The 22,233-nt window shown below is 44.2% G+C and overlaps 1 protein-coding gene across 1 annotated transcript in view; it reads right to left on the reverse strand.

The window, feature by feature from the left end:
* VAT1L (vesicle amine transport 1 like) overlaps nt 1-7,785 on the reverse strand; it is a 195,145-nt gene extending 187,360 nt beyond the window's left edge. The window contains exon 1 of the mRNA XM_017868657.1: nt 7,415-7,785. Coding sequence (XP_017724146.1) covers nt 7,415-7,647 — 233 coding nt within the window. The 5' untranslated portion in view covers nt 7,648-7,785. The remainder of the gene's footprint in view (nt 1-7,414) is intronic.
* Between the last annotated feature and the right edge of the window lie 14,448 nt (nt 7,786-22,233).

The raw sequence follows: 22,233 nt of genomic DNA on the forward strand, positions 1-22,233 counted from the left end.
CATTGGTTTCTCACTAGTCCCTGTACAGTTGAGATCTGGCTGCTGTTCATAGAAATCCAGTATACGTCGGATGTTCTATAAGGTTGTATCTCCATTTTATAAGTAAAGCAAATAACACTTAGAGAGCTAAGCAACTGGCCGGGTGTGGAGCCTCATGCCTGTAATCCCAGCACTTTGGGAGGCTGAGGTGGGCAGATTACCTGAGGTCAGGAATTCGAGACCAGCCTGGCCAACATGGTGAAACCCTGCCTCTACTAAAAATATAAAAATTAGCTGGGCGTGGTGGCAGGTGCCTGTAATCCCAGCTACTTGGGAGGCTGAGGCAGGACAATCTCTTGAACTCGGTAGGCAGAGGTTGCGGTGAGCTGAAACTGCACCACTGCATTCCAGCCTCGGCGACAGGGCAAAACTCTGTCTCAAAAAAAAAGGTGGGGGGGGGGGAAGGGAGCTAAGCGATTTGCTCAAACACAAATGGTTAATAAAGGGCAAAGCAAAATTTTAACCCATGTCTGCCTGAAACCAGAGCCCCAGCACTTTCCAAAGAATAAGCAGCTTCCTCCCCATCTGCACTGAGTCCCTACCAATGCTAGTTGACCAACTAGATGAAATAAATAAATCTTTTCTGAGTGGACCCATCCACCTTCGTTCCTACTCTTCCTTCAGGCTCTTCCTTTTGATCCCAGGTTATTTTTAATTCCATACTTTCAACCCCTCAAAAGGTTTAATCCTGAGGAAATACCTACCACAAACAAGTCATCAGAATTATGACAACAGTGTTGATTTTTAGCAAATTAAAACGTTCTAAATGGCACACTTTAGCTATTTGTTGTTAAGCTGTTAATAAGCTGTTAAGCTATTTGCCATTTACTTCACTTTTATTTTCTGAAATTATTTCTACTTGGATGAATCCTATTTCATGTAAAATATTATTATAACAAATCTCAGTTTCTCAATCTTTTTCCCACTCCACTGTATATTCTACCAATTATTGCTTCTGTTAGTGAGGTTATTCTTTGGTGGCTATTATTTTTTTAGCAGCAGAATGGAAAAATTGTAAGACAGGAATATGTGAAGATACAGATTGAGGGAGAGGGGACATAAAACAGAAAAGACAAAGGCTTCTCTATTGATAGTGAGATCATAATATTCTCAGGGGGCAAGATGGCTAAGTATAAACAGTGGGTTCAAATGATGGGGTCAAAACATATTTCTTTGTTCTCATGAGCTAGAAGAATCACTGATTCTAGGTTTCCTTTCATCTTCAAATCGCCAGAAAAGCAAGAAGTCCATTTCATTATTAGATAAAGAGCGGATATTGTCACCACCCCCAGTCATCATCAGCAAGGACTCAGTTGATGAGAGAATGCAAATTTCATTAAATAAAAATGACCCCTGAGCTAGCACTTCCATGTTGTCATCATCAAATGACATTTAAATATGACTCAGCATGGAGTCATCCTTTACTGTCAAATCCTGACGCTTCCATCCAATACAGAGTGATTCAGAACACATTATTTCAATCTCCATGTCGGAGTGGCTCCTGACTTGGCATTAGAAACCCTCTGAGCAATTTCTTAGTTTTACAAACATCTGTGTCACTTAACCTCATGGAAGCCACTTGTTTATTTGAATAAACACAGGGAATATCATGTTGGCCACGTTTCATTGCATCAACCTTACTAGTGACAGTTTAATACTCGGTTGTTTGGGGATAACGTATACTCAGTTTGCCAGTGTAGCAATGGCCTGATCAATGTAAAGGAGGCAGAGGGAGGAACTCCGATATTTTGAGTGGTTCAAGGAGTGGTGATTGTGATTGTGTTTAATCAGCATGGGTGTTCTGGGTCAACAGTCATAGTAACTCCATCTAGATGGATCCCCCAAAGCATCCCACATACTATATCTCACAAGTGTAGACAAAATGGATGTAGTACAGAAACATAATGGCTGTTTTGGAGTGGGAGGCAGGATACTACTGTGCAATTTTGAGTCTTAGCAGTTGTACTTCAAATCAGTCAAATACATTCATGGTTCTTTCTCTGTATATTCCTGTCTCTGTGCCTGTCTGCCTCTCTGTGTCTCTTGGTCTCTCATGATTTGTGTGTGTCTCTCTCTGTCTCTTTTTCTTTTATGTCTTTGTCACTGTGTCTCTTTGATTCTCTGTCTGTCTCTCTCTGTCTCTTTCTCTTTTATGTCTTTATCACTGTGTCTCTCTGATTCTCCAAAATGTAAAGAGCCATACGGGTTTTAGGCACACTTGTGTTTTCACATGGCTCTTCCACGTAGCAGTCTGTGATCCTGATGTGTCTGTGAATGTCAGTTTCCTCATCTTTAATTGGAGATGACGATACTGATTTTGTTGAGTTGTCGTTAGGATGAAATGAAACAGAGTATATCGCAGGCAACTCAGTTCCTGCCTCATAACAACTGGTCAATATATGTTTGTTCCTTCCCCCATCTCCAATTTACTATACCCTCATGACATATTAGAATCCCACCAATCTGGTAGCTTTCTTCTGATGTGGCCTGCCCTCAGCCCATTTTCAGATCAGCCAATGGAACCATGACTGGCTGGAACCATTTTTCATCCAATTGGTCTCTTTCCAGCAGTTTCATGTAGCCTCTTGCTGTAAATCACTCTGGGAAGATAAATGTCCCTAATCCATTAGTGCCCTTCTACTGCAAGCCAATTAGAGCCACAAACCAGACAAGGTTTGTTAATGGCCACTTAAATACATTCCTGCAGCCCAACGTGGAGACCCTCTGCCAGCCTAAAATCCTAGCAGCCCGTGTCTCAGAGACATTCAACTGTGACAAGACTGATAGCAGCAAAGGCACAGTTCTGACTCGTATCAGTTAGGGGAGAACCATACACCTCGGTTTGCTTAAGACAGTTCCAGTTTATGATTGTTGCTTCTCCTATGTAGGAGTAATTATAAACAGTGTCCCTTTTGCTTTTAGAAGAGGTTCCGTTTGTTTGAGGCCAGCCTGAGCAACACAGTGAGACTCTGTCTCTATAAAAAATAAATTTTTAAAAAATTAGTTGGGCACGGTGGCACATGCCTGTGGTCCCAGCTACGCAGGAAGCCAAGGCAGGAGGATCACTTGAGCTAGGGAGATCAAGGTGGCAGTGAACCATGATCACACCACTGCACTTCAGCTTGGGTGACAGAGCCAGACCCTGTCTCAAAATATAAGAGTTCCAGTTTGAATAATAAATGATATAAGTATCTACAGCAACGAAACGTAAAAGTTTAGATAATAATGGTTATCATTTTTTGACTACTTGCTATGCCTGTCTCAAAATATAAGAGTTCCAGTTTGAATAATAAACTATATAAAGTATCTATGGCAACCAAAAGTAAAAGTTTAGATAATAATGGTTATCATTTTTTGACTACTTGCTAAGCACCAGGCATCCTTATAAAGGTCTTTGTATATGGCATGTCATTTAAGCTTCATTACAACACTATGAAGGGGGATGCTATTATGAAATGGATGCTCTGTTTTATAGCCCAGGAAACAGAAGCTTGTTAACATGTTCTTAACAACAACATGGCCAAGGCCAAGCAGAAGGCAGGGTTTGTACCTCACCCAGATCCCATCTATGGGCAGCACGCCCATCCCCAAACTGCTGGAAGTGTTGGCTGCTCAAGCCTCAGTCATCCCTTTCCCTAGAGAATTTTGCTCAAATAGAAGCCACTTCTGCTTGAGAGGCTCAATGTCCCCACTTAGGAAGCAGCCCACAGCCAATGACACACAAGGCTCCGTCTGTTCCTTGCTTCAAGGTGGGACTGACTCTGCAGTGGGATCCAGCTAAGACCACATCCTTGCTTAACACCTTCCTCTTCCCTAGCCTGCTTCCCTTGTTCCCATAGTTCTAAAAGCACGCTTTCAATAAACCACCTGGAAAAGGATACCTGTGTCAGGCTCTGGCTTCAAGGAGCCAGACCTAAGACGTCCAGTTAGCAAGTATTAGAGCTGGGACTCATGTCTAGGAAGCTCTCTTAATCACTAAGCAAATGTGACGTGATATTGCCTATATTACATACATGATTAAAACAATGGCCTCCAAGTTGTCAGGTCACCAAGCAGCATATATCATCACATTGGTCTAGACATGGCAACAACAGCAGTCACAACGAATCCTATTTATTGAATGCTGACAACAGCCAGTGTCTTTCTTGCATTGGATCCTCTCAACAATACCATGAGATTCATTTTATCATCCCCACTTTGCAGATAATGTATGGGAAGTTTGGAGACATTGAGACGCACTCCCCAAGGGCATATGAATAGGAAGAGAAGAGACTTAAGCTTATATCCAAGTCCATCTTTCTTCAAGGACCACATGCTTTTTCCACCTGATCACTTAAACATCTTGTTGCATAAAGAATTCCATGAATAATTGGTGAAATCGATCTGCCATCAAAACTGACATTTAAAAAAATAATTTAGACAGAAGACTCTGCTATCACTCCAACCTTGACCCCAGCAACAGTTCTTTTTGAGCTGCATTTGACCAAAATGTCTCTACTTTCTGGAGAAAGCCATACTACTTTGGGAATAGCTAGAGAATATTCTCTTAAGCCAGACATAAAAAGAGCAAAGGAAACATCTTCGGTGGAGAAAAGAAAGTGAGACTTCATGCTAAGAGGGGAATCACATGTCCTATGGCTTTTCCACCAAGGGAGACAAAATGGAATAAAAGGAAAACAGCAAAAATTTAAGGAGAAGCAGATTCAAATCCTAACTCTACTATTGTGTGATATATTTAGCAAATTACTCAATGTTTCCAAGCCTCAATTTGCTCTTCTCTTCTACAGGAAAAATACTCATGCCATTGGCCCATGAATGAAAGAGGGTAAATGATATAAAATAGATATTCCTTCCTGCCTCATCTCTTCCATTTTCATAAAATCTATAGCCAACTTGGAACGTCATTCCAGGTCTAACTAATACTGGTTCAAATGGACTATGCTTCATTCCAAGCAAAAGCATATCCTATTATGACAAAAGGTTTCTATTAAAAATAGAGAGCAGATAAAAGGGAGGCCTTCATCCAGGAAGCCATCGGCTGATTCATAAAAACACAGAATGAGTCATCCTGGATCCCAAGGCTAAAACTTATAATCAATGGGCATGTCTGACTAGCCAATCCCAGCCCACTGGAGAAGGAGGTGCCCAGTGGGCCATCTTTACAACCCTATTACAATCCTTCCTTGTAAAACCATTAACTCTGTTTCCAGCTTGGTGAAAGGAAAATCAATCTGGGCTGTTTGCAATACTGTATCCTAAATGTACCTGCAGCCTGGTTGGCTTTCTGAACAACTGGGGTGGGGGAAGTGCAGTGATTTTCTGTGTGTGTGTGCGCGCGTGTGTGTTGAGCTCCACTGAAGAACAGGCTTGCACATCTGGCTTTGAAAATCAATGTCTTGGCCTTCATCTTGACACTTATGATTTCAAAATGCTTCAGTTCCTATTAGCAATTATGCAGTTAGCATAAGACTGGAAAACACAGAACTATGTGTACTGCAGATGATGCTCTTTCCTTTAAAAAGTAGTTTTATCATTTTCACTCTCTGAATAGATACCCTGACATAGAATTCTAGAATCCCATCCTCAATTTGGATGAAGGGTCATAAATTACATACACATATATATGTAACTGTATATATAATTGTATATATGTATATACACATATATGTATACGTGTGTGTATGCAGGTAATATTTTTTGATGAAGTGGTTAAGGAAGGAGAGTTCTAAATGCACGGTTTTAATTGTACTAAGCAAAAGCTCTTCCACTAGCAAGTAAAGAAAAATAATGACACAACAATCCTCCTTCGAGCTCTTTCCTCAATCCATTCATTCAGCGATAAGTTATTTAGGGTGTGCAGTGTGCCAAACAGTGTACTAGGCATTGTGGGGTGGGGGAGTGGGCTGGTCTTTGGGGATTTAACTGCGAAAGGGCAGGTATAAACTCTCCTTCTGGGATCAAACAACTTGATTCAATAAGAGTTCATTGTACAGGATCCCCCTGTTTGCAAAAACCTCTTCCCTTACCCTGAATTCCTCACCAGAGGCCCACGAGTAGTGTTCAGAGTCAAACCTGACCAGCTGCATATATGAGCAGCAAGGCAGGGATCATCGCCTGCTTCTCCCCTAGCTGCCTTCTAATCTGGCAGATGAAACCTGCGTCTGCTCTCAAGGTGGTGAAGGGGAGGGGACGCTCCTTTGCATTTCTCTTGCCTCCAGATCAGGTCCACATCTTGGGTTTCTGATCTAACCTAGGAGCTTGTGAGCTGGCTGTTGCTTTGGAGAGCAGTATGTACTGGGAGGCTCTAAAAAACAGATGGGAAGGAATAGGCTCGTCTCACCGTGATAATAGCAAGTTCCCCTTACAAGTTTAACATACAAACCTAGTGTTGGGTCCAGTCCGCCTCTGCCGGGTAAGCCCTTCCCAGAACTTCAGGGAAATGATCTTACAGTGCCCGCACAAAGAGAGGCTTAAACTCTCCCAGGGAATCTCAGCTGAGCCTGAGGGCCTGGAGAAGTTCCCCCAGGGGGAATGGGGAATAGAGGGCAGCTTAGAGAGATGAGCTCCTTCTGAGATGGGAGCAGGAATTCCGGGGAGACTGATCAGCGTTTTTTCCCTTCTCGGAGAAACAGAGGGGTTGCGCTGCAGCCCTGGCCTCCACCCTCATCAAGCTTGGGTGCAAGGTACCGACCCTCTTGCTTCCTAGTTCCTTTTCCCGTCAGGCTACGGGGAAGAAAGTATGCAGGAGGCGGGACCCAGCCCTGCACCCTGTCCCAGGCCCTTCAGACAACAGCATAGAGGTGAGAAAAAGATCAGGTATCAAATTCCCGGCCAAGCCACTTAGTGGCAGCTGAGTGATCTTGGGCAAATCACTCATTCTCTCTGAGCGGCGGCTTTCTTACCTGTAAAGGGATCATGATGGCACCTGACTCATGAGGTCCTAGGAAGTATTAAATAGGATCGCACATGTAAAACTACCAACGGCAGCTGGCACACAGTGGGCTTGCGGTTCTTAATACATATATTTTTAATTCTGTTAAGCATCAACCCCCCTGAGCAGAAGCTGAGTTGCCCTCTCAGACGGAGAACTCCCGTAGCGCAATCTTCCAGACCCTGGGTGCTTGGGCGCCAGCATTCTCCCCGCGCTCAGGAGCTCACATTTTCCTCCCGTCACCCCTAGATCTGGCTTGGGGAGGCCACCCCTCTAAATCCTCCCCAGCTTTGGCCCGGGGAGGCTCTGAGACCCGGGTGAGCGCGCGGAGGGGGTGCGCGCGGCGGCTCTACCCGGGCAGCATCCCAGTTGCAGCTTTCCCACCCCCTCCCCAGCGCCCAGCGCGCAAAAAGAGAGAAAGCGAGAAAGGCGCGGATACTGGACCAGGCTTTGACGCGAATCTTGAGCTCGCCGTCCTGAGGCTCTGGCATGGTCTTCCTGGAGAGCCGCAGCTTGTTGAGACCCCCGAAGCCGGCCAGCACCACCGCGCGCATCTCCTGGGCGTCCCCGAGGCGGTGTGAGCCGTCGCCACCGCCGCCCTCCGCAGGCTCCTTGCCTGCCTCCTTCTCGATCATTTGCTCCGTCTCCTCCGCCTTCTCCACTCCTTCCTTGGCCATGGCGCTCGAGGGCGCGGGGCGCACGGGCTGCGGTGGCTGCGGCGCTGGGGGATTAGGGATCCTCTCCCGCGGGTTCCTCCTGTTGAATGTGGGATGCTCGGCTGTGCAATGGCTGCAGCCTCCGCGAGCGCCGCCGCGGTCCACGGTCTCCGCCGTAATCCTCACAAGAGCCGTGCCCCTAAGCGCTCCACCCCCGCCCCACCCTTCTTTCCTGTCCAAACGAAGCCTCAACTCCAGTTCATGAAATAGTCCCAAATTAGGCTCGGGATCGCGACCCCAAACCCAGATTTGCCGAAGATCTGTGACTAAAAAGAGCCTAGAGAGGCCACCTTGTCATCCGCCAATCCGTGGGCCCAGTACTTGGTTATATACGGCAAAGGCTCGGGTGCCTTGAAATGGACCGAGACGAACGTCTGGGCCTGGAGGATGCCTTCCCGCTACAAGGTTGCCCTGTCTCCCTCCCATCTGCGAGGCTGGGCGGGATAGTCGGGAAATTGGATCGTTCCTCAAACAGCCAGTGGAAGGGCGGAGAGATTTGGGAAGCAGGGAACTAGAGATCCCGCTCACTGCCCTGAAGAGTCCAGTCCGGGGTCTTCTCACTCCAGACCTGCAGGGTCAGCCGGGATGCTCTTTTCTGGGTATCACCAGGGGCTTCCTTACGATGGCGAATTCTCACCACTCACACCATTTCGGGCTATTAAACAGGCTAGACAAGAATCCTGTACCAGAAAGGATCCTGCTCGTGTTCTGATTCCCGGAAGACCAATGTGTACCCGCTCCCCAACATGCACGCACATACACAGAGTACTAACTGGTGTTTTGTTTTGTTATCAGGCTCTTTGAGAAAAAGAGCTCATAGAAAAACTTGGATTTTCTTAAGTAAAATGATGGGAGAGGAGTTGGTTTTCCTAGGGGCAGTTTAAGGAAAGAGATGCAGTTGAGGAACTAGGTCTATATTCTATTATAGTTGCTATGCCATCGCCAGCCTTGAGATCTTGGGCAACTCATTCAACCTTCCTGAGCCTCAACACCCTCATCTATAAATTGGGTACATTGATTTTTTTTTTTTCTGTATTGTGTGAAGTGCTGGGGTGGATATGATTTCAGTGAGACATGGTCCTTATATTGGAAAAGGTCAATTTCAGAGCATGAGGCAGGAAGGGCACAGTCAACAAATGTGGTACAATGAATGATCTAAGTGCTACCTCTTCTCTCCCCGCAGTCTTCCTGTGCCTCACTGCTTTAAATGCCCTGGTCTTCTATTCCTTAAAAAAAAAAAAAAAGATTATTTTCCCTTCTTCCACAGGGTTCTGCACCTGCTGTCCCCTTGGCCTGGGGTATGTGTTCCATCTCCTTTATCTGGTGTCGACTCCTACTTCATTCTCACCTCAAGGGTCCGTTCCTTTTGGGAGACACTCCAACCTCCAGATTGGTATCCTCCATGACTAGAGACACTTATGTCCCTTTGTAGCTAACTTTTATATGTTTACCTGATAATATCTGTTTCCTTTATCCAACTGTGAAATTCATGTGAGCAGGAGCTATTTCTACTTTTATCCAGCGTGATTTTCCCAGGGCTTAATACGTGATTGGTACATAGTAGAATACACACAGAAAAACTGGTCCAGAGAGTTGGACCAGTCCAGAGAGTTGGAGAAATTCTCATGGAGGAGGGAACATTTGAGCTAGATCTTGAAGGATGAGGCAGGTTCTTCTGGCAGACAAGGTCACAGGCTCATTCAAATACACCAAAAGGTAACAGGTAAAAGGGCTTTTGAGATGCTGGTTTGTTCTATGTAGGCAGAACATTGGCTGTATTTATCAATCGTTGGAGATGAGTTTGAAGGGTTGATTGGGACCAGCTTTTGAAAGTTCTCACATACCAGGTTATAAAATTTAAGACATAATCACAGAGGCAATTGGCGCCATAAAGGCTTAAAAAACAAAAACATAGGAAGAGCATTACCAGAACTGCATTTTAGGATAATAACTTTGACAGTAAGTGGGTGATGGATTAGATGATAAAGTTACTGGAAGCATGGAGATCAGTTAGAGACTAAGTGCAGGCAAAAAAAAAATCCTCCCCCCCCCCAGAAAAAACAAAATAAATGAGAGTGGTCCCAACTGAGGCAATAGCCATGGGATGGAAGGAAGAGGGCTAAAAGAAGCCTGAATAGACAGGGCTTGGTTAGTGAATTGGACATTTTATTGTGAATCCAATTGTCCAAATTGTTTGTCTTGTTTACATTGTGAGATATAGTGATTAGGCTGGATTCTATCCTGAAACAAGAATTTGAACACCCGTGGTTTATTTTGGAAGTAATCCCAGGAAACTCTGGCTGGGAAGTAGGAAAGTGAGACAGAAAATTGATGGTACCCAGTATGGGATGTATTAATAAGCAGATTACTGCAGTGGACAATTGGAGCTCAAACCCGCAGGGGACATTTGAGAGACAGTGTAGAACAAGTCTCAGAGTTGTCTCACCCAAGGAGTGAGGACATAGGTATTTATTCACTAAAGTCTATGCTTGATTGGCCAAGAACTGTTCCTGGAATTGTTAACTCTTTAACATTTCCATCCTGTCCCATGTACTTGGGCTGAGAGAATCGCCAGGCAGAGAACTGTGTATGCTCTTTGCAGGAAGCTATCATTTTATACATGGAATGATGAATTCCAATGAGACATAGCTTTGGCACCAATAATATCTGCAATATATGTTATTGTTTTGGAGGTGTCTACTGTTCTAGACACTTTAGGTATATTTCTTAATTTGATTCTGAAAATAATCTCTTGAGATAAGAATTCCTATTCCTACTTTATGGAAGAGGAAAATGAAAATGAATCTTAACATGATGAGTTATTGTGCTCAAAGGAACATGCTAGTTATAATGAGATAGAAGACCAACTCCAAATCCATGCTTTTAATATCTCATGATGCGTGTTTATACAGACAGGCCAAACCACTTCTCCCCTGATTGACAATACTCCATGGCATTTTTTAATGTTCCCTGCTCTTTTTTTCACTGCCTACTATCTCTGTACCACCAAGGTCCCTTGCCTTGGTTCTGAGTGTTTTCCTTTGGCATTAGTAAAGTAAATCTACTTTGTAGTCAGCACACAGCATGTTTAAGAGAAAGTGTTTGTCTTACAGCGTGTTAAAGGGAATATAATTACTTCCTCCAAGGAAATCTTCTGGCTGTTTACAAACCCCAGATTATAATTGGTAGGAAGCTGATTATCACAACAACCCAGAAAGAACCCACCACAGTCTGTGCCGCTGGTGGGGGGAGATACCCTCCTCTGACTCCGATATACCACTATTGTTAAGTATTCCCAACTCTGATCCTCCCTGGTGGAATGTGGAAAGAGCCAAAGTGCATGGCATATCTCCAAATAAACACAATAAATCAATTTTTAATTTGTATAATTGATTCCTTGGACATTCACTCAGAGCCTCAGTTGTGAAATTTCTTACGTTATTGTAGAACAATGTCAAACAGTGGCCACTGATGGTAAAACATAGTATTACAGCTCAGCTCTGTTAACTTGCAAGTGGCCTGGGGCAGGGTGTGTGCACATGGTGGGGGTGGGGGAGATGTTGAAGGCCAGATATAGGAACCCCTAATAGAGGTAAAGTCTTTGAGTAAGAAAATATGGGAAACAATCTTATTATTATTTTAGAAATGGTTTTCTAAATAACTTGGAATGGTTCAGCAACTTCCCAGAGAAATGTTATTTGAGGAAGATGGTCAATGTCTTCAACCATATGCTTTAATAATACTTGTTGCATTTTATTCTCTTCAATACAATTAGAATCATTTATTGTACATACATTATATTATTTCATCTTTGAAATAATCCTATGCTATAGCACTATTATCCCTACTTTACAGAGGAGAACATTTAATATAAACTGAGTAACTTTTCTAGGATTGCCTACTAAACAAATTACAGAGTTGAGATTTGAAATGGGAGCGATTTGACTTTGAAATGCATATGCTTAACCACCACACTTCAATGCTTATGGTTTTATTTGTTGCTCTATCTTTTACTTACAAAAATGCCATCAAATAGGTCAAGAAAAAGGAGACAAATTTAGGAGGTCAATAATGGAGAGGGATAGAAGATTCTGGCCATTGGAATATCCTAACAAAATCCAGGGACTTATATTAGAGGATATGTGCCATCATTTCTTATAGTTTTTCTTTATGTCATTTAAAAAATAATGAAACATAATTGCCAATGAGCACAACACTATTTTTTAGAGACATGCTATAGAAGTGTGCAGCCCATCCTGATGGTGGCAGGATAGGCTTCCTATCTATACCTTATAGGACCAGTCTTATGTGGTAAACTCTAGTTGTGTCAGAGGGGAAAAAAAGTGCACTGATATTTACTTACCACTTTTTGAGTGGTTCCCTTGAGCTATTGCTAAATGCTGGCGGTAAAATGGTGAATAAGGTGAATAAAACAAATATATTCTCAGTCCTAAAGGAGTTATCAGTCCTGTTGAGGAGGTATATATTGGTTTAGATTGGGTTGCCCAGAAGCAAACCTTTCTTAATTTGAAGATTTGCATACAAATGGCTTCAGAAGTGATCCCAGGAAGCACTGGAAGAGGTCTGTGAAAGTGAGACAGGGTAGGAAAAGAAGCCAATATGAAGTGTATTACCTAGCAGGTTATCACTGTTATAACTCTGATTAAATCCTGCTGGGGAACTCTAGGAGACAGTGTAGACCACACCTCAGAGGTATCCCCATCAAGAGGCAAAGAAAATGGAGAATCCACCAACTCCTGTTAGTCCTTAGTTGAGGACTGTTTCTGTGGGGCACTAACCATCTGCCACTTGTAGCCTGCCATGCACATGGGCTGTTTGGGAATAGGCAGCCAGACAAAGCTGTCCTGAAAGAGTTGCAGGTGTTCGTACTTGGAAGCCATCGGGTCATTGTGCATGGCAATGGTGAGCTCCAAGAGGTCGTAGGTTGGGCACTGACCATCTCTGCTACATATATTAAACCAAAAAAAATTATGTAAGTAATTAGTCATTTACCAGTCAATAAGTGCTGTAAAGGAGAAATACAAGAGGCTATCTGCACAGTCGGGAAAAGCTTCTCTATGAAACCGATGGTTATGTATTAGGTTCAGCTACAGGCAACAAAATATAATAATAAAATAAAAATTGGCCTAAAGAATATGAAATACATTAGGGTGGGATGGAGGCTATACATTATCATCAAGGATCAATGTTCCTTCCTGCTCTGTACTCCAGGTCGTGAATCATTGGCTTCCATTCTCATAGTTTAAGATATAGCCATCACATTTATGTGCTGGGTGGCAGGACAGAGATGTGTGAGAGGGGAAGAAAGACCCACATCTGTCATCTTAGGGACACTTCAGGACTCCTCCATAATATGGGTACTTACCTCGTATTAGCCAGAGCCTAGTCACATGGCCACATCCCACTGCAAAGGATGCTGGGAAAGCTAGTTTTTTCTTAACTAAGTAACAACGTCCGAGTAAAAGTTAAGGTTCCACAATTAATGAGGAAAGGGACAAATAATATTAGGAGGTGTAGCAGTATCTTCCACAGATGCCACTGAAGGGCTTTAAATAAATGAATGATAGACTGTGTGGAGTATTAAGAAGAGTCCCCATGGCCTCCCTACAACACAACATTCCGCAAGGATCCCAGTCCCTGGGATTCAGTGCTGCTGTCTCACAACTCCTCTGTAAGATACGTTTTCACCCTATTGGAGTTTTCTCTCCGTAGGGATGCAGCTGCAATTTTATAATGGATGTTAACAGGAAAACCCTAACCAAAAGCGCTACTCACAAGACCCTGAACACCATTTTAGCTCTCTATTAATCTGCTCATGTATGAATAGAATTAGAAACATTTCACCTGCTCTTACTCGTCCCCATAAGTAGCTGTTATCCATGTGGAGACGATCTTGTCAATTGTTTAGTATCACTTGGTAAACATGGTTGGTCAAGTAAAGAGGAAAATCTACAACATAGGACTTGTTGTACATACAACATAGGAAAATATACAACTAAATCATGTAGTTTTTGTTTTTGAAATCTCATTCATGCTGAAAGATAATTTCTGAGTGATTTCTTGTACCCCTCCCTTGAATATTATCTAGGGTCCTCCCCCTAGTGTGATGCTGTATGATTTTTTTCTCTTCTTCTTCTTCTTTTCTTCCTCTTCCTCTTCCATTTCTTCTTCTCCTTCTTCTCCTCCCCCTCTCCCTCTCCCTCTTCTTCAGATGGAGTCTGGCTCTGTCACCCCAGGCTGCAGTGCAGTGGCAGAATCTCAACTCACTGCAGCCTCCATTTCCGAGGTTCAAGTGATTCTCCTAAATTAGCCTCCTGAGTAGCTGGGACTACAGGCGTGCACCAGAACACCTGGCTAACTTTTGTATTTTCAGTGGAAACGTGATTTCACCATGTTGGTCAGGCTCGTCTTGAACTCCTGACTTCAGGTGATCTGCCCACCTTGGCCTCCCAAAGTGCTGGGATTACAGGCGTGAGCCACCGTGTCCAGCCCCTGTATGATTTCCTGTGTGAATCACCACACAATAATGCTTCCTGCTTCTTCCAAGCACTGCAGAGAGCTGTGTTTTCCCTGAAGTACTTTGCTATAGATCATGGTGAGTAATGGTAATGGGATGGGGATGTAAAATTCAGGTTCAGAAGTAAACAAAGCATTTACTCCTCAAATAGTGTCCAACAGAAACCAGAAAGGGGGCGAATTCCTCCCCTGCACCATTTTTCCCACCTTACAAGCTGAGATCATCATACTATAAATCAGGATGAACTAGCCCTCCAGCTAATTCACTCTCTTGTTTCCCTGATGTCTCTGGTTGAGGGTAAGAGTTGACGTCCCTGAAAGTTTTGTTGCTTTTATTATTGGATTGGCCCATATCCAGTTGGTTGGGGCTTCCTTGGAGTAATGACTGTGTGAAGCTACAAGACCTCAATGTAACTGAAAATGCACACTATGAAAAGGGCACATTTTGCTTTTCCTGTTCTGAGGTTAGCAGGCTTAAATCCCAGGAAATGGGGAAATGTTCTTCAGAAATCCTGTCCTGTTCCTTTTAGTATGCCCCTCCTGTTTACAGAGCCTAAAGGGGTGCTTTCCACAAAGCAAATGAGAAGTCCATCCATCACCCAATCACCCAGTCATCCAGTCATCCATCTGTCCACTCATTCATCCAATTTTACATTCTTTGTTATTGTTGTTTTGTTTTGTTTTTTGTTTGTTTGTTTTGTGAGACAGAGTCTTGCTCTGTCACCCAGGCTGGAGTTCAGTGGCACAATCCCGGCTCACTGCAACCTCTGCCTCCCAGGTTCAAGTGATTCTCCTGCCTCAGCCAATTGAGTAGCTGGGATTACCGGCACCTGCCACCACACCCAACTGATTTTTGTATTTTTAGTAGAGACAATGTTTCTTCATGTTGGTCAGGCTGGTATCGAACTCCTAACTTCAGGTGATCTGCCCACCTTGGCCTCCCAAAGTGCTGGGATTACAGGCTTGAGCCACCATGTCTAGCCCAATTCTACATTCTTGATATGCACTAAGGAAGGTAGAAGGAATACATACCTTGTTTCCAGGACTTGTTCAGAACCGTTTTCCCATTTCCTACCTACGTGAATTTTAGGCTCTGAAAGGTTAAGAGAATTGCCCAATAAGTGAGTATTAGAACATCTAATTCTGCATGAGGTACCATGCGTAACCATGAACAAGCTCCTTAATCTTCTGTTGCTTTTTTTTTTTTTTTGAGATGGAGTCTTTCTCTCGCCCAGGCTGGAGTGTGTGGTGAGATATTGGCTCACTGCAACCTCTGCCTCCCGGGTTCAGGTGATTCCCCCTCCTCAGCCTCCCGAGTAGTTGGGATTACAGGAACCCGCCACTGCACCTGGCTAATTTTTGTATTTTTAGCAGAGATGGGATTTCACCATCTTGGCCAGGCTGATTTCAAACTCCTGACCTCGTGATCCACCCTCCTGAGCCCTGCAAAGTGTTGGAATTACAAGTGTGAGCCACCGTGCCTGGCCTGTTGCTTAATTTTCTAATCTGTGAGGTATAAACATTGATCACATTGTCTTCACAAATGTGTGGAGAAATTTAAAACAGCTGATTGAAATAAAAGTCTAGGCTTAGAAAAAAACTCTTTACATGTTAGTACTTTGTAACTGCCTTTGTCATATCACTTAATATTAAACACCTGTGTCTAATTAGAAATGGTCAGAGTTCTAGTTCAGTGTTTTCCACAGTCTATTCGACGGAACAGTGGTTTCCTAAATGTTGATGGATGCCAGGGTAAAAGGAGGGTCTGTGGTCAAATTAGCCTGGGACGCTCTGGGTCAAATACAGTTAAGCAGCTTTCTTGAATGTAGATTTAGAGTCTTAGCATAACTCTTCAGTCTCTACACAGGGATGCAGAATACAGCTTTACCCAAACTTACTTGACGTCCAGCTCTTTGCTCTTCAAGTTAACAAGATTAGCATTCTGCAGGATATCTTTTGGGGAAAACTGCTGTAGATAAATGGATAACTATTTTTAAGTGTCTGCTCAAGGTTAGGCACTGTAGAAGGAACAAAAGAAAAAAATAACATGACTCTGACCTCAAGGAACTGAGGGGCTTACCTAAGAAAAGATATACCACAAATCGTTTTAAGAAAACTTTAAATCCAGGCCCAAGAACATCATGAAGTAAATGAAGTGGGCCTGTTGTGGGGCATAATAGAGAGTGGTGGGGACTGTGACAAACCAGAGTGCAGACGGCATTCTAAAAGGGATAGTGACTGGGCACGGTGGCTTAAGCCTGTAATCCCAGCACTTTGGAAGGCCAAGACAGGTGGATCATTTGAGCCCAGATGTTTGAAACCAGCCTGGGCAGCACAGTGAGACTCCGTCTCTGCAAAAGAGTACAAACATTAGCTGGGCACATGCTACTCAGGAGGGGAGGCTGCAGCAGGAGAGCTGCTTGAGACTGGGAGGTTGAGGCTGCGGTGAACCATGATCACACCATCGTACTCCAGCCTGGGCGACAAAGCAAGACTCTGTCTCAAAAAACAAACAAACAAAAAACTCAACTTTGATCCATCATTGTAACGTGAAAATGTGAGCTCAGAGTTGCTGGGGCTTCCAGGTGTTTCTGATCAGCCAAAAGTCTGAATTTTTATGTGAAATATACCAAATTTATAAAATTTTGATTAAATATTAGATAGGCTAAACAAAACATGCCTGTGAACCAGATTTAGCCCATATGGCTCAAATTTGCAATCTTTTCTCTAAGTCAGAGGTGATTTTACCTCTTGGGGGACATCGGCAGTGTCTGGGGACATTTTTGGTTGTTACCAGTAGTGCTACAGGCATCTAATGGGTACAGGCCAGGGATGCTGCTAAACATCCTGCAAGGCACAGGATAGCCTTATAACAAAGAATGATCGAGCCTAAAATGCTAAAATGTTAGTCGTGCCAAAGGTGAACCACCCTGTTTTTTTTTGTTGTTGTTTGTTTGTTTGTTTTTTGACAGAGTCTTGCACTGTCACCCAGGCTGGTGAGCAGTGGCACGATCTCAGCTTGCTGCAACCTCTGCCCCCCAGGTTCAAGCGATTCTCCTGCCTCTGCCTCCTGAGTAGCTGGGACTACAGGTGCGGTAGAGACGGGGTTTCATTATATTGGCCAGGCTGGTTTCGAACTTCTGACCTTGTTATCTGCCCACCTCGGCCTCCCAAAGTGCTGGGATTACAGGCATGAGCTACTGTGCCTGGCCTTTTTTTTTTTCTTTTTTGAGATGGAGTCTTGCTCTGTTGCCCAAGCTGGAGTGCAGTGGCGCAATCTCTGCTCATTGCAACCTCCACCTTCTGGGCTCAAGCAATTCTCCTGCCTCATTCTCCCAAGTAGCTGGCATTACAGGCATCCACCACCACGCCTGACTAGTTTTTGTGTTTTTAGTAGAGACGGGGATTTCACCATGTTGGCCTGCCGGTTTCAAACTCCTGACCTCAAATGATCCACCCACCTCAGCCTCCCAAAGACCTGGGATTACAGGCATGAGCCACTGCCCCGGGCCTGAACCACCCTGTTCTAAGCCATAGATGGATCCTTGGCTTCTGGGAGCAAGGTAGCCTGTGGTTTTGACTTGCTGCCTGTGTGACTTTGGAAATGTCCTTATTTTGGTTGGTAAAAGAAGGTCCTTGGACTAATTGATGCTCAAGGGACTTTCCAGCCCAGAGGCTGAGGTCACATTAGTCCTCTCTATTGGCAGTGGCCTGGCACACAAGGGCTGTCTTTGCAGAAACGACATTGATCAGAAATGATAGCTATTGATGTGACAACACACACCAGGGGAATGTTCCCAACCTGGAATACTGTTTGTCCTTTAGACAAGCTCAGAGGCCTGTTTCATGCAGGTCTCATTGCAGACACTTGAATACATTTGAAGCTGACGTTAGAAGGTTACTAAATCATTCTGGGCAGTTTTGTTTCAGAGACTGCCATATTTTGTTGAGGGAAAAATCAAAGGACACACTTTAATTTAATATACCTCTCCTTTTCCAAATAGAGACAGTCTCCCAGATATTGATTTTGAGTTTTGGCATTGCATGTGCCTGTTTATCTAGTTGGTCATCGTGAGCAAAGTTTATTTTTTATCTTAAGGATTTAACTCAATCATTTCCACAGTGGAACTGAGCAGGCAGGAAGATGAGGTGCATGGGGAGAAGGGGTGATACTTGGATCAGGAGAATCAGGGATGGGGGGACACAGACTACCTGTACATGCAGGTACCAAAGACTGGAGTCTCCAATACATACACCCAGGACATTACTGCTAATGCCCATCCCCAGGCAGTGTGAGTCACCCAGGCTGCTCTCTCACTCTGTGTGGGCTGCTATCACAAAACACCATGAACAGAGTGGCTTATAAACAACAGAGATTTATTTCTCACAGTTCTGGAGGCTGAAGTCCAAGATCCAGGTGCCAGCAGTTTTGATGTCTGGTGAGGATCTGTTACCTGGTTCATAGAATGGTGCCTTCTACCTGTGTCCTTACATGGTGGAAGGAGTGAGGGGGTCTCCCTCAGGCCTTATTTTTTTTTTTTTTAGTTTTTTAGTTTTGTTTTTTTGTTTTTTTTTTTTTGTTTTGTTTTTTTTTGAGACGCAGTCTCACTCTGTTGCCCAAGTTGAAGTGCAGTGGTGCGATCTAGGCTCACTGAAACTTCTGCCTCAGGGATTCAAGCAATTCTCCTGCCTCAGTCCCCTGAGTAGCTGGGATTACAGGCACATGGCACCACGCCCAGCTAATTTTTGTATTTTTAGTAGAGATGGGTTTTCATCATGTTGGCCAGGCTGGTCTCGAACTCCCGACCTCAGATGATCCGTCTGTTTTGGCCTCCCAGAGTGCCGAGATTACAGGCATGAGCCACCACGCCCGGCCTTCAGGTCTCTTTTATAAGGGCACTAATCCCACTCAGGAGAGCTCTGCCCTCTTGACCTAATAATCTCCCAAAGGCCCCACCTCCTGATACCATCACCTTGGGAATGAAGATTTCAACATATACATTTGGAGAGGGGGGCACATTTAATCTATTGCACTTCCCTTGCATGGTATCATTGCTTCTTTCTTCAACACACTGCAGAGCTTCTCAAGCAGGTACATTTCTGGGGCGAAGGGCCTTGCTTTCTATGATCCTGGAGAGGCAGAGACAGAAGTGTTGTTTAGTAGGCCGGGCACGGTGGCTCAAGCCTGTAATCCCAGCACTTTGGGAGGCCGAGACCGGCGGATCACGAGGCCAGGAGTTTGAGACCATCCTGGCTAACACGGTGAAACCCCGTCTCTACTAAAAAATACAAAAGCTGGCCGGGCGAGGTGGCTGGCGCCTTTAGTCCCAGCTACTCGGGAGGCTGAGGCAGGAGAATGGCGTAAACCCAGGAGGCGGAGCTTGCAGTGAGCTGAGATCCGAGCACTGCACTCCAGCCCGGGCGACAGAGCGAGACTCAGTCTCAAAAAAAAAAAAAAAAAAAAAAAAAAAGAAGTGTTGTTTAGTGATTTTTTGGTGCTGACCCTATCCCCCTAGGCCTCTCAAAGAGGAGGTATGGCCTTTAATGATGCTGCATTTCATGCAAGAACCACAAAACAAGGTGTTTGCAACATTTACTTTAATAGCAGCATGTCAGTTGTTAGGGTAAGTTCTTCTGGGATGGTGATACAAGCTTGAGGCTATAACAGCTGCAGCAAAATAAAACCCTATGTGGAGAGTGCCATCTACATCTGTCCTCCTGTTAGGGGCTTTGGGGCCCAGAGGAACTGCACCAAACCATGCTATATCCGCCCCTTTTCTGGGTAGCAGTTGCTCTTCTAATAGGTTCTTATACCCTTAATTTATTAGGCTGGGAAATCAATTCTCTTGTATGTTAGGTGTAAGAGCAAATTCAGGCAAATCTGCCAATCCCCTAACACACTTGATGCAACATGTAAAGATTCACTTTACCAGTGAAGGTGCAATGATGCCTGATGTGCAGCTGTCACCGTTTAGGATAAACTAAGTTTAGGAACCCGCAACTCGGACTTGAGGCCAAGCAGGAGAGGATCCCAGGAAGCACTGGTAGTGGAGTCAAAAAGTTAGACAAGGAATGAAAAGAAACAGGAAAGGGGTGCGTTTTCAAGCAAGTAGGCATCTGGGGCTCCTCCCTACTGGGAAATTCTGGAAGACGGTGTGAAAATGTGTATTTTGAGTTATTCTATATAGCCACTGGTGAAGCTGGGATATTTATGCACCAATAATTCCCCTTCTATCATGGGTTGAGGGCTGCTTTCGGGGGAATTAACTTTTCAGAACCTCTGGCTTGCTCTACATTCAGGCCAACCAGGCTCTCATAGCAAAAGCCCTCAGGCAAGAAGTAGCGGATATTCACAGTGAGCATCTTTAGCAGTAGAGAGTCGAGAGACGGGGCTATGGGTGGAGAAGTGATGGCACCTGCTGTTTGTAGCGCATTGATTTAAATTGTAATTATCATCATACAACTTGTATGAGTGTAAGCCAGCTATAATATCCTCATGCTTATGGCTCTTATAAATAACTCTGAAAAGCAAGGCATGCTTACACACTACATTTGTAAAGCAGTAAAAAGCAATACAGGTGAAAATAACAACAATAACTCAATGTGAAGCACGGTGGTGTTTGGTCAAACAAAATCAAGGTTTGCAACACAAATACGGTACCGACTACTAGGGCTCAGGTTCTTTTGAATCTACCCTGCCTGTAATATTCTGCAATAACTACACTCCCTCCCACTTTTCTATCTTTCAGCTACTGCAAAAAGTCAATCCTGGAGTTCATTTGGTCTTCACTTGACATAAATGTTTCCTTTGATATTAATGTTTTTTTTTTTTTTGTATCAGTGAAGGTTCTTACTTAAAACTGATTTAACATATTAGGGAAAGGGATCAATGGAAAGAATGTTGGGTAGCTCACAGAGGACTGGGAAGTCTGCTTTGGATGCTTGCTGGCACAACGGCGGTTGAGAAACAGCTAGGACCCCAGCTGAAATCATGCCTGTCTGGTAAGGACATTGCTTTCACCATTTCTGCTAACAGGAGACACTTGTTTGTGCAACCACTGTCACCACCAAACTTGGGGTACCATTGCTGCTTCATTGCCACATTGCTACTAAAATCTCAACCATGAGGTTGGGTGTGAATCTACAGTACAATCTGAACCATAAACCTGTATCCCAATCTGGTGGAGGCTGGCAAAGCCAATGCCTCATGTCATCCATATTAGGATGGGATGTGGGCCTTCCTACCTCTGGGACTCAAGGTGCGGCATACCCCAGACATAGTAAAGAGATTCCATTGCTAGGCAGCCAAAAGATGTGACTAATGTCTACTAAAGTGTCTTTCATGTTAGTGTGCACAATTAAAGAAGCAAAGGAAAAGCTTGGTGGACAGGTCCTAAAAGATTACTGCAATGTTCAAATAAAAATTTTTTAACATTTCAAATATAGGGAAATGAGAAGTGCTCAGTACATGAGGACAGTAGAATCTTGTCTCTGTGTACCTGTGACCATGTCTTGTCCTAGAAGGCAGAAGTTATGCCTATACATTTCTTTTTTTCTTTAGAGATAGGGTTTCGCTCTGTCACCTAGGATGGAGTGCAGTGATGTGATATCAGCTCACTGGAGCCTCGACTTCCTAGGCTCAAGCGATCCTCCCAGTCTCCTGAGGAGCTAGGACTACAGGCATACACCACCACACCTGGCTAATTAAAAAAAAAAAAAAATTGGCCGGGCGCGGTGGTTCACGCATATAATCCCAGCACTTTGGGAGGCCAAGGCGGGCAGATCACGAGGTCAGGAGATCGAGACTGCCGTGGCTAACATGGTGAAACCCTGTCTCTACTAAAAATACGAAAACTTAGCCAGGCGTGGTGGCGGGCACCTGTAGTCCCAGCTGCTTAGGAGGCTGAGGCAGGAGAATGGTGTGAACCCGGGAGGCAGAGCTTGTAGTGAGCTGAGATTATACCAGTGTACTCCAGCCTGGGCAACACAGCAAGACTCCCTCTCAAAAAA

This window comes from Rhinopithecus bieti, unplaced genomic scaffold (assembly GCF_001698545.2).
Source record: "Rhinopithecus bieti isolate Rb0 unplaced genomic scaffold, ASM169854v2 scaffold_2574, whole genome shotgun sequence".
Taxonomy (NCBI): Eukaryota; Metazoa; Chordata; class Mammalia; order Primates; family Cercopithecidae; genus Rhinopithecus; species Rhinopithecus bieti.